Below are 16,850 nucleotides of genomic sequence, written 5' to 3' on the forward strand. Positions count from 1 at the left end.
GACCAGCAGATGAAGGCTTTTGGAGTCAAACATCCCATGATGTTTAGACTGTGATCCCACACAGTTCTGGGAAATCACTTTCTCTCTGACACCTTTGTTGGGTTCTGATTGTGATCAGAATAGTCACCAAGACTCCCAAGTGGGCTGTTAGTTGCAGCAACACTTCTTGAGCAAGGGCTCTGCTGGAGAAATGTCTTGATCACAGGCTGGGCGTCCACACAGATGGCAAATGAATTGATGGGGCAATACCAGTGGGCCAGCCCAAGGGAGAGGTCAGACTCTGCCAGGCAGAGCCCTAGCACCCAGATCCGGCAGTGACCCCACAGAACCTTTGTCCCTAGCTGCTCAGCCCTACAAGTTGCCGTTTGCATGTGGCATTGATTTGCGTAGTACGCACTGGTTCACTTTGGAGAAGGAGGCAAAACAGACCTCTCCATGTCCCCAAGCACGGAAACACTGGGGCCTGATGTTGCTTGTCTGTCTTATTTGTTTAGAAACATGAAGGCTTGGATGGATGGAACTGTCATCTGTTTGCTCCCTCTCATTCCCTTTTCATTTTCATAAAATGTGTCTTTATTTCAGTATCTCACATAGTGAGGATGAAGAAATACTCAATAATGAAGGGCATGAGTGTGCGTCCCAAAAAAGGACCATTTTAGAAATGACACAGATGCTCAATATAAGATCATTTTCCTTAATAATCTCGTGATATGTACTTGTTAAATATGTTGATGAATTGCATCGACAATGCTGTCTTATGACATAAATGCTGACTGTTATGTAAGTAGCAGCAGAGTATCCAGTCGCCCACTGACTCAGTGGTCAGATTGTTGCAGCCCAACCATTTAGTTGACTAAGTCATCAGTCAGATTTGCAACGATGAAACAAAACACAGGAAAACCCGCAAAACCGCCTGTGTGTCTGGATGTTGAATTTTGTGCGTTTAGTCAGTCATGTCGAACTCTTTGGGATCCCATGGACTGCAGCCCGCCAGGCTCCTCTGTCCATGGGATTTCCCAGGCAGGAATACTGGAGTGGGTTGCTATTCATTCCCCCCCCCCCTTTTTTTTTTAAAGATTTTTTAATGTGGACCATTTTAAAAGTCTTTATTGAATTTGTTATAATATTGTCTACGTTTTATGTTTTGTTCTTTTTGCCAAGGGGCATGCGGGATCTCAGCTCCTCTGACCAGGGATTGAACCCAAGTCCGCTGCATTGGAAGCCGAAAGTCCTAACCACTGGACAACCAGGGAAGCTTTCTTCCCATTCTTGTTTAAAGCAGTTTATAAGAAAAGTCCTCCAGAAAAACCCAGTCTCTCCCCTCACGTTCATCCCCACGCCTTTCCCGCTACCCCCACCCCACATGCCTTTTTTGGGGGCCATGTTTAAGGAAGGGGAGTAGCATTCTCCAGAGAGCTGCCAGAGCTCTCATTCACATGGTCAGCTGGATGATTTCAGTTCAGTTCAGTCACTCAGTCATGTCCGACTCTTTGCGACCCCATGGACTGCAGCACGCCAGGCCTCCCTGTCCATCACCAACTCCTGGAATTTACTCAAACTCATGTCCAGTGAGTTGGTGATGCCATCCAACCATCTCATTCTCTGCCATCTCCTTCTCTGCCATCCCCTTCTCCTCCTGCCTTCAATCTCTCCCAGCATCAGGGTCATTTCAAATGAGTCAGTTCTGCGCATCAGGTGGCCAAAGTATTGGAGTTTTAGCATCAGTCTTTCCAATGAGTATTCAGGACTGATTTCCTTTAGGGTGTCAGATCCCTATTTGACTGTGCATGACTCCCCATTACTGTCAGGACAGAGTGTGTGCTCCATGGCCCTGGAAAGCCTGACTTCTGCCCTGTCTCAGGCCTCACTTCACTGCCCTTGTTCTCCAACCATGTTCCTTCTGCTCAGGGCCTTTCTCCAGACTGCATCCTCCACCTGGGAAGAGCCATTGCTCTTTCCCTTTCGGCTCATCCTTCGGTTCTCAGCTTAAATGTCACCTCCTCAGAGAAGCCCTCCTGGATCCACACCTGACCTTGAGGTCTCACTTTCAGATACCTATATCCTTCTGGCACATAGCAGGATTTCGGTGAGCTGCGGACAGAGTCCCCATGCGCCAACATTATTCTGTGAAGGTGGACAGCATTACCTGGCTTCCACTACCATCCAGCGACCCCAGTAAAGATTTGCCACAGAAATGATTGATAAGGAAATCTATGAACAGATGAATGAATGGAGACCGATGTAATGTTTCTAATGTGTTTTTTTATTCTGAGACTACTTCATTTCCCAGAGACTACAAGAAGAACTTTCCTCATCTTCCGATAATTACCACTTTAGCTCTGAGGTTTATAGTGGCTGGATCGTGGTTTCCTCTAGGGCAGGGGTCCCCAGCCTCTGGGATCTAATGCCTGATGGTCTGAGGTGGAGCTGATGTAATAATAATAGGAATAAAGTGCACAGTAGATGTAATGCCCTTGGATCATCCTGAAACCAGGTCCCCCACCCCATCCGTGGGAAAATTGACCTCCACCAAACCAGTCTCTGGTGCCAGAAAGGTCAGGGACAGCTGCTCTAGGGGACTAGTGTCTGCTCTCAGAGGGGTCAGCTTTGGTGATGCTGACAACGAGGGTGATAAGACTGTCATGGCGGGGGTGACGATGGCTGGTCACAGTCACAGGAAGGAGAGCTTTGGGTCTGGAGTGGTTCCAATCCTCAGTTAAGTCTTAAATGCTTAAAACTGGCCCTGAGAATGTGATTCTCTGAAGGAGAGTACTCTAGAGCCAAGAGTGGTCAGGATTCCAGGACTTTTTGTGGTCTCCTGCCAAATTCCCTGCTCCGTTCTTTCCGGAAACAGTGTTGTGTGGTGGGGGCCCTGGGAGGGCGCGTAGGTGTTGGCGCCTCTCGGCACAGGGTCCATCAGACCTGACTACAGGGGAGGGGACGTCATTCATTCAGTCCCGTGGAATCCTTACTGTGTGTCTTATCTCGTTTAATCCTCATCTGTGCGATGCCTGTGTACTCAGTCTCCTCAGTCGTGTCCAGCTCTTTGCGACGCCATGGACTGCAGCCCGCCAGGATCCTCTGTCCATGGGATTCTCCAGGTAAGAACACTGGAGTGGGTTGCCACCCCCTCTTCCAGGGGGTCTTCCCAACCCAGGGACTGAACCTGTGTCTCCTGCACTGGCAGGCGGATTCTTTACCCACTGAGCCACCTAGTTACCCTCAATTCCAGAAGAGACAGTGGAAATTCAGAGAGGGGAAGTTGCTTGGTCTAAGATCATGCAAGTAATGTTAGAAGTGAGATCACATGGAGAATCCCGTCAGTATCCAGCCTCTTACCTCTCAACTGTACCACCACCCTGAAATCACTCTAGTCCAGTGAGGTCAGCTGAATGATTCCTGGGGTAGAAAACTCTCCTACCCTTGATATATCACATGTGCACCCACAAAACAATCCTGGTAGATAAAAATTTTTTAAGAAGAGCTGCTACTGCTAAGTCGCTTCAGTTGTGTCCGACTCTGTGTGACCCCATAGACGGCAGCCCACCAGGCTCCCCCGTCCCTGGGATTCTCCAGGCAAGAACACTGGAGTGGGTTGCCATTTCCTTCTCCAATGCATGAAAGTAAAAAGTGAAAGTGAAGTCGCTCAGTCGTGTCTGACTCTTTGCAACCCCATGGACTACAGCCTACCAGGCTCCTCCTTCCATGGGATTTTCCAGGCAAGAGTCCTGGAGTGGGTTGCCATTGCCTTTTCCGAAGAAGAGCAGAGCCTGTTATTTTATAATCAGATGGCTTAGAAATGCAGACATTTGGGGGAAAGTTGACTTCCTGACAAATTCATACTAGCGTGTAAATGATTGATAGGAAATCTTTCCCTGAGAGCAGCTTTTGATAAGGGAGGAGAACATGGAGACGTGGAAAGGGGGCATTTATGCCTGAAGGACTCAAGGGGAAGGGGGAGATGGGAGGAAGAGGAGAGGGAGAGCGAAAAGAAGGGAAGAAAGGAGAAAAGGGCTTGGGAAATGAAAAGAGACCCAGGAAGGACTCCCTGATAGCTTTGCTCACTGCTCCAAGGTGACTAAGTGGAGTCTCTCTCAAAGAGATGCCAGGGGTGGCATTTGAGCATAGAACTGAGTGGTGGGAGACCAGGAAAAGACCTTGAAGGAGAGTGTTCCAGGCAAAGGGACCAGGAGGAAAAACCTTTGAAGCTAGACTTAGTTTGGCCAGAGTGATCTGGGATGAGTAGCAGGAAGTGATTTGGAAAGAGCATTTGAATGGGATTTTTATAGCTTACTACACACTTGAACAGGTGCTATGCTATCTTCTTAAAAACTATTTTTTTAATAGCTGTGCTGGGTCTTCATTGCTGCACGCGGGCTTTCTCTTGTGGCAGCCAGCAGGGGCCACTCTTGGTCGTGATGCAGGGGCTTTTTACTGCGAGAGCTTCTGTTATTGCAGAGCACAGGCTGTAGGGGGCAGGCTTCAGTAGCTGTGACGCGCGGGCTTAGTTGCCCCGCAGCATGTGAAATCTTCCTGGACCAGGGATCGAACCCGTGTTCCCTGCACTGGCAGGCCGATCCCTAACCACTGGACCACCAGGAAAGTTGTGTGTTATGTTACTTTGTTTGACCCAGCAGCCTCATGACTTAGAGTATCGGGACATTTGGAAGAGAGGAATTGGGGGGCCAAACTCTGGGCTCAGACGGCCTGGGTGCAGATCCTATTGATTTAGTTATTGTGTTGATCCTTGTTTTGCAGGTGGCTTGATGGAGACCAGCTATCTCCACCTTGAGCCTTTGGATTTAATGAGATAGTGACACAACGTGTTCAGTGTGATAATTGGCACACATAAGTGCTTAACAATTGTTACCTATTACAATTCCTATCTTATATAGTCAAAGTGGCTTGTTTGGAAGAGCGTTTCAGTGTGCCTAGAAACCTCCTGGGAGTGATCCCGTGTCTCAGCCTACCGCACTGAAGGTACTCAGTAAGCGTTTGTTGAATGAGTGAAAGCATGAACCAATGTGGAGCGAACCAGGCAGAAACATAAAGGAGAGCGTGGAAGTGTCGGTGGAGGACTCTGAAGATGATTCGGTGGACAGTGGGGAGCTACTGAAGGTTCTTGAGCAGGAGCAGGGAGGCGTCAGACGGGCTGAAGGAGGGAGGGTGTAGAAGCAGGACGAATAGTTGGCAGGCTGTGGGCATCTTCTGGATGAGGAATAAAATACTTGTTCTGGAGGTTCCAGAAGGAACAGAAGGAGGGCTTTCCTTCCCTTCTTCCTGCTGCAGATCGCCGTGGCTGGCTCCCTTCTGTGTTGTAACACACCCGTGCACCTCTGCGTGTGATGTGCTGGTCTGCCTACTGCAGCCACCGGCATCCAGACCTCCTGGAGTGCTCCCCTCGACGGCTCCAGGGTCCCCTCTCCTTCACCTGTCCTGTATCTCCAGCCAGCAGACTCTTATTACAAAGGTGCCTCTGATGTTGTCACTCTTCTCTTTGAAAACTTCTGCTGACTTCCCACTGCCCCTCAGATAGCTTCAGCTCCCCTCTGTGGCTCCCAGGCCACGTCTACTCGTGTCCTGCTGACCCCTCTAGCCTGTTTCTCCTGCTTCTCCTCCTTTCTCTCAGGATTTCCCATTCAGGCTCAGCTGATCTGACCCTTCTCGGTCTCGAGTCTTCCTGGGTGACACCTGCTTGAACTGCTTCAGAGCCTCAACTGAAGGTTCCAGGGTGACCGGGAGTGGGGCTTTTCATCCTTCAAGGTGCCCTGGAATTGCTTGGGCAGGGCTTGTTCTCTACCAGGGAGCTTCCTCTTTAGTAGGCAGTTATGGTTTCCTCCTCCCCCATCTTTAGATTATCTATAATAGAAAGTTCTTGAGGCAAAGAAACTGTAATATTTTATGCCATCCATCCATCCATCCATCCATCCATCCATCCTTTCATCCAGCCAGCCAGCCATCCGACACGTTTATTGAGCACGGTCAGTGTGCTGACTGCGAGTGCTAGAGGAAAAGTTTCTATTCTGGAGACCTGCCGATGGATGGATTGCTCACCTCACCTGTACATCATGGCAGCGGTGGTTGCTAACACTCTAGGTATGTCCTGATACAGTAAAACTGAAGCTCACAAGATGGTTTTTGAGAGGTGTAAGTATTCTTCACCATGTAAAGGGTTCACTGTAGGATTAAGTAAAGCCAGAGAATTTTACAATTTGATGGGGCCTCAGGGAGCAGCTCATTCAGTCCCTTCATTAGGCAGCAGTGGACGGTGAGAGTTAAAAAGCTGAAGAACTCGCTTACAGTAAGTCAGCAGTGCTAAAGCCAGAGGGTCATGTCCGACACTGCTTTTCCATTCCTGGGACTGGTCACTTTCCATCATGCTGTGCCGTTGTACAGACGCTCTGCTGATGATGGGGATAATAAGGATGATAACTTTTTGTTTTTTGAGCACCAGACACTGTTGTGTTTTTTATGTTACAACATGGTTCTCCCAGCAGTCTCATTAATACCACTGAGAGTGCCAAGGCTCACAGAGAGGTTAAGCAGTTTTTCTAAGATCACACACCTCAGAAGTACCGGCCCTGGGAGTTCTAATCTGGGCCACCTGGCTCCTGAGCCCAGATTCTGAACCGCATCACTCCAGAGCTTCTCTACAGAGAGGGATTGACCCACCTCCCCGGCCCTCCACCCCGCCCTGCAGAGAAGTGTGTTTCCACCCATTTATTTAAGGGTCCTTCTGTATTGAATGTAATTTCAGTTTGTGAACCAAATTGTGATTTGGTTTGTGAACTGAAGCTTGGTATTAGACCTTTCTGTAGTTCTCTGAAGGTATGAAGTGCTAGGTGTAGAACCTCTGTTAAAAGTTCGTGAAGCTTTGCTGTTAAAACAGCATGAAAAGCAGTTTCTGTGATGCATGTGACAGTGAGCAGAACTGTGATCTAAGTAACAGGTGAATTGGGATCGTGGCCCTGGCATGGCTACAAACACCTGCACACTTTACAGAATGAGATGTTCGGAAATAACCCCATCCAAACCCCAGTGGTGTGCACTTTTTATAAGAAGCAACTATATTTAGGGACTGTTGTTATTGTTTAGTTGCTAAGTTGTGTTTGACTCTTTCGTGACCCCATGGATTGTAGCCTGCCAGGCTCCTCTGTCCATGGAATTTCCCAGGCAAGAATTCTGGAGTGGGTCTCCATTTCCTTCTCCAGAGGATCTTCCTGACCCAGGGATTGAACCTACATCTCCTGCATTGCAGGCGGTTTCTTTCCTGCTGAACCACCGGGGAAGCTCATATATAAGGGATCACTTACCAAAAAATCCTCTCTCTCTTAGCAGGGATTGGATGAAGCACTGTGATGTTAATGAATTAAGCACAGGCACATTCTGCCGGTCCCCAAAACCTTTTTTTAAAATTTAATTTTTATTGATTTACAATGTTGTGTTAGTTTCAGGTATACAGGAAAGTGATTCAGTTATACATATACATGTATCCATTGTTTTTCAGATTCTTTTCCCATACAAGTTTTTACAGCTTATTGAGTAGAGTCCCCTCTGCTATTCAGTAGGTCCTTGTTGATTATCTGGTTCATATATAGTACTGAGTCTATGTTAAGCCCAAACTCCTAATTTATCCCTTCCCCCTCAAAAATCTTCTAATTGGAATCTTAAAGTAGACTTTTTTTTCCTGTGTCCATGATTGGTTTCCCAGAACAACCCTCCCTCCTCAGTTTTTATAATCCGGGAATTCTCACTCTGAGTAGGAAGCCCCAGTAAAGCATAGAATCTAAAACAAATACGAGTTAGTTCTTTCGTTAGCTTTCGTCCCTTGCAGCTGTTATCAAAATTAACCCTGGGGAGCATAAATTTAATGAATCCATCTCAGCAACACCTCCCCTGAAGTCATAGAAAAGAGAAAAAGAGAACATTATGAACCTTGCAGCAACTCTGGAGTTTTTATCAATTATCACAAGCAGCATGAACCCCAGTCATTGAAATCATCTCAGGGAGTGGGAGGGCGGGAAGCGTGCTTATTTGCAAGGGAGCCTTATTGGCTGAGAATAAATGGGTTGCTATTTTTCATTTGTTTTCTCTGTTCGTCGGTAATGATTACAGGCTGGACTTGGTGTTTAGCGACAGGTTCCAGCAGGTCAGTGATGACAGCTCCATCACTGTCATTAGCGCCTTTTGTTTGCAGTGAACATGAAAAGCTGTTCGGTAACAAGGGAGTCCAGGGAAAGAAGGAAGGGGAGGGGCGAAATGTGGGGACAAAGTGAGACAGTAAAGGAGAGAGCCAGGAATCCCAAATTCACATTCGAAGAAGTGCGTGCTCCCGTCACTAACTTCACTGGGGGAGGGGCCTCAATTTTGACTTGCTGTTCTTATTAGAAGAGTCATTGGTTGTGTCTGTAAAGACTAACTTTTTTTTTTTTTTTTTGTGCCAATTTGGGTTCCTAGAAATGCACTAAGGAGATACCCTTTTCGAAAAGGGCCTTTCTGCTTCAAGGGTGGTGTCTGGGAATGACTTTTGTTTCAGTATCTTCTTTAGCAGACAAAGGTAAAATGAAGGAAAATAGAGGAAATGCAGTGACCTTTGTTGGGGACCTATTGGGTTTCAGGCACAGTGCATTTTTATGAGCATTATCTCCTCCTCTTCTAACAACCCTGGGGTCCGGGCGGTGGTCTTGTTCCCCCTGAACTGATGAGAACAATAAAATATAAAAGTGTTACCTCGAAGATCACGCCAGCTAGTCAGGGCAGAGCTTGGGTTAGAATTCAGGTGTGTCTTTTGTTCCAGACTTGCTGCTCTATGCTGCAGCCCACCCACTTCCTCCCCAAAGAAAGAAAGAAAGAGAAACCACCCACTACCAAACAAAACACTGAATTCAAAGAGGCAAGGTTAAAAATCGCAGTATTTGGAAGACCGTGAAAATGTAGGCAGAAGTATGTATTTATTTGATGACTGAATCATGTGAAAGCAAGGAGGATTTTTTTAAAAAGACTTATTGAAAGAAATTGTACAAATTATAAAAATGTGGTTTTTTTGGCAGGGGGGGAATTTACCCTTCCTCCTGGGGTGACCCTTGACAAGGCTTTCTGTGTTCCTTTTTTCTCTCCCCGCAAAAAAAAAGTGGGTGGAAGACGAAAGCTTGATATTTGGCTTATGCAAATCATCAGTGAATTTTGTGCCCCCTTGTCATTTTCGCTTTCTGATGCCTGACCAAGCTCCTCTGAGTTGAGTGCCTACTTCTTACACACCTCTGATCCTTTTCTGGACAAGTTCTCTGAATGTTGTGCCTTCAGTCTTGAGAAAACCAGCCAATTGTGATGACACGCATACAGGGAAAAAGACGGGGGAGGTGTGACTTGGTGTGAGAGAGAGAGAAAGAGGGCAGGGCTCTTGGGATGACCAAATCAGGCTGTTTCTGCTGTGACATTGCATTTAACGTCCAGAATTTGACCTTAACCATGTCTGGGGCACTCTGTGGACCATATAAGCTATTGACGGAACGTTTACTCAAATATTAGTTAAAGTCAAGGCTCCTGGTACAATGTGGCCGATGTGAATGCATTTAAAACATTTTTTCTTTTTTTTTTAAATGGAGTCTCACCTCAGGTTTTCTTATGAACTTCTGGGTGTCCTTTAACTTAACTCTGGCCAGAGTGATGGGTTCCGAACATGGACTTGTGTGCGTTGCTGTGAGAAATTAAGAAGTAAATGAAAACCCCAGGCCCATGTGGGGAGAGTTGCCACCAGACACCAAGACTGAGGATCAGAGAGGCTGGAAATCCCTCCTGCCTGGGTACTTGACCTCCAGCTGTTCCACTTCCCTGTATCATCCTTCTGTTGGGTTTGCGTGCATAGTGTTGCTTAGTTGGTAAGCCGAGTCTGACTCGTTGGGACCCCATGGAATGTAGCCCACCAGGCTCCTCTGTCCATGGGATTTCCCAAGCAAGAATACTGGAGTGGGTTGTGATTTACATCTCCAGGGGATCTTCCCAGCCCAGGGATTGAACCTGCAATTCCTGCATTGGCAGGAGGATTCTTTACCACTAAGCCACCAGGGGAAGTAGGGTTCCCCTACTTTGATGGTAAAACCACAAGAGCCTGAATGCCAGTTCTAGTTCTTAGCGACCATTATTAACATCCAAAGGCAAGCCACTGCATGCATGCAGGGGCATGGTGACCACCTTGGACAGACAGCTCCTGTACCAGTGGGCTCCTAAGGCCAGCTCCGCTCCCACTAGGGAGCTCTCAGCCCAATTTGCCCTGCTTACTTAGCTTGAGACAAGTAACCTTCCAGCTGTTCGGTTTCTCTTTGCAGAGTTTATAGGGAGTGTGGTGGGGGGCAGGGGATTGGGGTGCTCAGGGTCAGGACTGAGGCTTTAGGGGCTGGCCCGCCGGGGGCTGTTCAAAGCCGACCTGCACCGAGGTTTCAGCATCACCTGCGTGAGCAGGTGGGGCTCGCGCATCTCTGGAGCCACCCCACACCGTCTAGAGGATGCTGATGGGTTCTGTCCAGTTTGAGAACTGCCGTGTCCGGGGAACAGGGACCTTCTTGTTGTCCACTGGGTGCTGGGCATCGGGTCCTGGGCGCCCTCGGCTCGCAGGGGTCCCGGCGGGGGGGCGGGCATGCTGGGCATCGGGTCCTGGGCGCCCTCAGTTCGCGGGGGGTCCCCAGGGGGGCAGAGAGGGCGGCGTGAGCGCCTGGAGCTGCGGGCGGGAAGTCGGGAGCAGGAGGAGGAGCAGGAGGAGGAGTAGAGGAAGTCCCCCGTGGCCACCCCGAGGGGAGGGCGGGACGGTGCCCACAGGGAGCGGGTCAGCCGGCGAGAAGCGGGGCCGCTGGGCTCGGGCGCCGGGGGGAACTGGCCGCAGGGCGCGCGCGCTCCCCGCCGACCCCCGCGGAAGGGGCGGGGGCGGGGGCGGCGGCGCGTGCGCGCGGGGGGGGCGGGGCGGGCGCGCGGCGGCGGCGGCGCGCGCGGGGCGCTGGGCGGGGGCGCGCGCGGGGCGGGCCGGGGGGGGCTGCCCCGGGGCGGCCCCCCCAACGTCGGGGCGCGGCGGGCGGCGGCGGCGGGAGCGCGTCCCGTCCGGGTCCTGAGGAGCCGCCGCCGCCGCCGCCGCCGCTCGCCAACATGGCGGACCTGGAGGCCGTGCTGGCCGATGTCAGCTACCTGATGGCGATGGAGAAGAGCAAGGCGACCCCGGCCGCCCGCGCCAGCAAGAAGATCGTCCTGCCCGAGCCCAGGTACCGGCTCCCCGCGCCCGGGCGCCGCCGCCGCCCCCCGCGCGGCCGCCAGCGACCCCCCGCGTCCGGGCGGGTCGGGCGCCCAGTCCGCCTCTGACCCCCGGGCCGGCGCTGCGGGGAGCGGGCGCCGAGGGGCCGGCCTCGCCGTGCCCGTCTCAGAAATGGGGCTTCGGAGGGCTGTTGCGGGGGGAACTCCGGGGGAGAGCGCCCCGAAGTGCCCGGCGCGGCGGCCGGCGAGCAGCGAGCGCCCCTGTGAGGGGCTGTGCGGCTGCGGTGTGACTTCGCGGGTCCAAGCCCGTCCCTGCTCCGCTTCCTGCCCCATCCCTTTCTCTCGGGCCAGCCCCGTCCCTGCGGTCCCCCCTGTTTTAATGGCTGTGCTCCCCTAGTGCCCCATCGCTGTCCTTCCAGCCGCATCGGTGTCACCTTCGTCCTCCCCCCCAGCCCGCACATACGGCCCCCCGCCTGCCCCGTCAGTCCTGCCCGGCGGTGCCTGTCTTTCCCTTGCGCTCCATCCCGGCCGTTCCTTGCATAGTTCCTGCGGCTGTGCCCCTTTCCAACTCCATCCTCTCCTCAGCTCCCTCTGGGAGTCTTAGTTGGGGAGTGCAGGCGAGTTGCCTGTTTTTTTTTTTTTTTTTTTGCCCCGGGCACTTAAATTACCGTTTTCCATGCTCGCTCCCCCTTTTAAGGTCCACCAGGCAGCAAGTAGTGAATTCTGACCCACTTGGTTTTCTCTTTGGTACGTGGTGACAGGTCCCACTGGGGGCACTTTACTAAAAAGCTGAAATGGGGATCACTTCAAAACCCGTGTTGAATGGGTGATTTCAGGCAGAAATTTTGTTTACATTACCAGCCAAGGACCTGATTGAATTGGCAAGGGTCTTGGTGAGGTCCATACCAAGTTGTAATTTTTTTGCCTCAGAAATGATTTTTTATTGGTGAAGTAATAAAAGACTTGATTAGTTCATATCATTGGCATTACCCAGAAAAGGTCATTTATCAGATTAATAGTGAGTTTCAGATAGTGTATCAGAGGATTGGAGTTGGATTCTTCCCCCCCCCCCCCCCCACACCTTTAGCTTCCTTCCTAAATAGCACCATCAGGAGCGGTACAGCAAATGTGTCTCCTTGACACTTATAGCTCTTGGTGGAATTGATGATACAATGAGGCATCTTCTTAATGGTGAATTTAAAACTATGTATTTTTGTATATTACTGAAAACTAAAACTAAAAGCCATTCTCCGTTTGAAAGCATCAGCCCTTCATGCGTTCTATGTCTAAGATTGCTTAAATATTACCTTGGCATAAGGGAAAAAAATATCTTTCTTGTGATACTGAGTGATCATCAGATTATTTTTTACAAGTCCAGGAGCCTGAGCCCCATGATATAGAAAATGTCAGTCCCTCTGTGCTGTTTGTTGTGAAAAGTCAAATTGTGTCCATGAAGATGTGCTTCCTGAATGTTTGTGGCTCGCTTGTCCTTCTTAGCCCCTGCATCTTGGTTTTGCAGGGGAAAACCTACTTTGATGAGCAGGAACAGGCAGGAAATGTCAGGAAGAGTGGAGCATCATGAATACAGCACTCCTGTTCCAGACTTTCACATGTCCAGAGCTCACTGACAAGCAGTGCTGTTTAAAATTTCTGGCAAATGGAAAACTAAGTAAAACAGGAACCCCGAATGAAACCTGAATTTCATTTAAAAAAAACAAACACCCTGCATTTCTATAAATGTCATATATAATGCTTACTTTCTTTTCCTCTCTTTCTTCCTTAAGGACAGGGAATCCTAAGTATATAAGTATCTGTATATAAAATCAACAAATCTTAACTCATGGACAGTTTTTTTTGGGGGGGGGGGCGATAATAATATATACTATTATTAACATTAGGAACTTCTGTTCATTTTGTTTTTCATGGTGTTTTGAACTTAATATGACTTCTGCTTTTTTAATGTCCCTCCTAAGAACATCCTTAGTGCTTAGGGTATTCACTTCCGTGTGTGAAGGCCTTTGTTTTCAGTGACATTCTTTGGTAATGCTCTGTTTAAGGCAGAATTAGTGACGGGCCAGCAGATTTCTCATGACATTTTAGAACTGAGACATAGAAACAGGAGAGTAATTTTAGGAAGCAGCTCTTTAGTAATTGTTATTCTGTTGCTGTTTCTCTCTCTCTCTCTCTCTCTCTCTCTCTCTCTTTTTTTTTCCCAAATAGACTTTTGAATTAGGCCATTGGAGCATTCTCCAGCGATTCTAACTTGTCTTGAATTTATCTCAACTGGCTTTACTTTTCTCCTGCGACCATTCACATAGTCACTGCCACTCCCTGTGCTGAGCTAGGATTCTGTACGTTGAGTCATCAGGTCAAACATCACATCTCTCTCCACCTGGACGGCAGTTGGTGGCTCATCTGCTTGATTTGGGGATGGGGTGGGAGGTTGGGGGATTTCTAGATCTGGTAAGAAAGTAAATTTCACATGAAAATGCCTCAGCATCATGACTCAAAAGACTAGTGTGATTTCACTCTTTGGTGAAGGATGCAGGTCAGATGTTCTCTGATAAGTTTCTGTCTCAGCTTCGTTTTGAAGAAAGCTTCGTGGTCACCAGCCTCTGGCATTCCTGAGCGAGAGGTTTAGCTTTATATGTCCAGCTTCTAAACGGGAAGCATAAAACTCGCCATCGGTTTATCCCCAGTGACTCTTTTTTCCAGCTAACTATTTGAAGCCACTGTAACATTTTGGGTGCTTCCTCATTTCATACTTCACTTTTTCCTCCAGTTTTGCACAGAGAGACAACAGAACAAAGCAATATTCAGCTAATTTCAATGAAATGAGGAGTGTGCGGTCCCCTGCCTATTATGGGAGAGTCTCAGAAAATGGAACATTCCGCCCAGGGGAGATTTTGCTTCTCAGAGATGGCAAAGAGGCAACCATTTTGTTAGGCTGACATGTTATTCAGTTAATGAACCAATGAGTGTAAATCCTGTAAAAGCTGCCTATTTGTTCAAATTATACAACTGCTTTAGTTTACTGAAACATTTGTTGTGCTAATGTAGGTGATAATGGGGTCTAATGGTGACAGGCAGCTGTGACCCATGGATGCTCTGCACATGCCCAGTTGAAAACACGCACCTTCAGATGTGTGTGCCAGTCGTTTTATGCCATGTTAGGGAAGAAACATTTAATAGGGACTAATTCAGAAACCAATACCTGCAAAGGATCAGCACGTTAAGCCCTGTAGAGTCGGGGCAGCTTTTCCTCTGGTCTCGTTACTCTCATAATCTTTTCTGAACAGCAGGATTCAGTTGACTTGAGTTGACACATTCTTGCAAGAGGTTCAGTCACAAAATCGATCTCTCCTCCTGAGTTTTATTTCTGTTCAGTGGACATTGAAAATTCAGGCTCATCCATCACAAAACTTGTCCTTTCCAAGTCACGGGAAAGCCTGAAAGCATTTTAAAGAGCCTTTATAATTTTCTGGAAACATTTTCAACTGTCCTGAAGAAGGTTTGTGGTACTGTTTATTCCATGAATTCAGTGCACAGTTGTAGAGCTGTTTTCCTGAGCCAAGCGAGGCCTGGCCTGACAGCTCTTCCTTCAGGGGCTTACAAGAGCCAACTGACTAGGAAAAGACCCTGATGCTGGGAAAGACTGAGGGCAAGAGGAGAAGGGAGTGACAGAGGATGATTGGGCTGGATGGCATCCCCTACTCAATGGATGTGAGTTTGAGCAAACTCTGGGAGATAGTGAAGGACAGGGAAGCCTGCCGTGCTGCACTTCTTGGGGTCGCAGAGAGACATGACTTAGCGACTGGACAACAAAACAACAACACAGTCTAGTAGGAAATACACAGGGAGTTGAGGAAGGTGTTGACTTTTGTGTGCAGCTGCCGGAAGATTCTTTTTACCTGTGCACAGGTAGCACAGAGTGGCCTTTACTATTCTGTTTTCACGGAATACATTATGCCTGCTCAGTGTTTTACAGTAATTTTTTTAACTATCCCCCTTAAAAAGCTGCCTAGCCATAATATACATAGTAATATGGTACTGTGCACCTATCTGCTTTTAAAGTTATTGTAGGTGATTGGTCTTGAAAAATAGCTTCATTTTCTTCTGATGTGGAAATGGGATATATTCTGTAATTTCCCAATTCCAATCAGCGAGGGACTGGAAGATGATTTGAAAGATTCCTCTCCATTTGAGTTGGAGGGTTTTCTATGCCTGCATGGCCAACTCTGAACTACAGAGTCAGGGTTGAACGAACAGCCTTCAGGAAAAAAAGCACTCTTTATTGTCGATAGGAGCATTTCTATGTATGAAACAGTGTGTGCTTCTTTTTCTCTAAACTACACTTTCCAAATGTAATTTATTCTGACCTTTCAGCTATTACTTCATTCTTGGTCAAAGTTAATTTGCGCCAGTGACTTGAAGAGGTAAGGGCTGCATGCAGTCAGGAGTTCTTAGAAATAGATGTTCCCTTGCATTCAGATTGGGATCCAGAATCTTCCCAAGTCAAACATTGTAAAAGGCTTGTGTTGAGAGCCCAGTTGATGTCTTTGAGTTCAGGCAGTCCCAGCTCTTAGAGTGATGTGTTTTGAGCTAGCCTCTTAAAAGAACCTCCTCGGTACCCTGAATTGGGCTTTGGCAAACATCTGTTTGGATCCAGTGTCTTCAAGGCTCAAAGAAGGGACGCTTCAGTCTTCAGCAGGTGCATGGCAAGCAGAGTAAGAGATGGGCCAGAGCAGAGAGGACACCCGGGGTCCCTGCAGCCGAGAGGGAAGCTTAAATTCCCCAAGGCAGTGAACGCCCCCTCTGCTGGGCAGTTTGCACCTTGAGGGCATGTGTTCCCCACAAGAGTCCTGTCAGGTATTAGCATAGGCCCTGTTTTCCAAAGAAGCAGGTGCCCGGGGAGGTTGAGGAACCCAACCCAGGTGACCGCTCACCGTGGCTGAGGCAGGAGCCGGATTCAAGTCAAGGTTTCCCAGAGCCCAGCTGCTTTCCATCATGCTCTGCCATCTTACACTTCTGGGTGCGGATTCAGCCAGCTGCCAGGGTAGCATTGGGAAGTCAGAACCATCCTCAGAGACTGATCGAGAACAGCTGTTCCTCTGGGACCTGAGAAAACGGTAATTATGACTAAGTGAATAAGCAGTTTCTGCCTTATTTCCCAGGAGGAGCTCGGGGGGTTAAATGCCTGTTCTGTTTAACAGGAGAAGTGCGATCTCACTGCTGTTAATGAGAAATTGTATAATAATAGACCGCCTCACCCTCTGGCCGCCCAACAGGATTTCTGTCTCTGTTATCATTTAGAGAAAAGGGCAGCCCAGGCTGCCCACTCTCCCCCTCCTGCACCCCCACCACCAGCCCCCAATTTTTTTCCATTTCCAGGAAAAGGATAAAAGGAACAAAACTGTATTTTTGGCTTTATTTGCAATAAAAATCACTTTCTCATTCAAATAATCTTCCTCTGTTAGAAAACTGTCTTTGAAGACAGCTGTAGGTAAAAATGCATTTTCTGTGCCTGATGGTCTTGTTTTCTGGACATGGGCGGTGGGGAAATGGAGATGATGAACTTGGCAACTCTGGCTTTCTTATTGTCAAGTCATTTGCCT

General features: G+C 48.6%; 1 protein-coding gene across 9 annotated transcripts in view; it reads left to right on the forward strand.

The window, feature by feature from the left end:
- Positions 1 to 11,120: 11,120 nt before the first annotated feature.
- Positions 11,121 to 16,850, forward strand: part of GRK3 (G protein-coupled receptor kinase 3) — a 116,529-nt gene continuing 110,799 nt past the window's right edge. For 6 of the 9 annotated variants that reach the window (XR_006056723.2, XM_060400833.1, XM_042234748.2 and 3 more), the window contains exons 1-2: positions 11,121 to 11,246; positions 12,755 to 16,364. Coding sequence is in view for 8 of the 9 variants with exons in the window: in XM_060400833.1 (XP_060256816.1) it covers positions 16,243 to 16,364 (122 nt within the window). In the remaining variant the exon portion in view is untranslated. The remainder of the gene's footprint in view (positions 11,247 to 12,754; positions 16,365 to 16,850) is intronic. The other 3 variants (XM_027956669.3, XM_060400834.1, XM_060400835.1) reach the window with 1 other exon arrangement.

The sequence above is a fragment of the Ovis aries genome, chromosome 17, assembly GCF_016772045.2.
Source record: "Ovis aries strain OAR_USU_Benz2616 breed Rambouillet chromosome 17, ARS-UI_Ramb_v3.0, whole genome shotgun sequence".
NCBI classification, from domain to species: Eukaryota; Metazoa; Chordata; class Mammalia; order Artiodactyla; family Bovidae; genus Ovis; species Ovis aries.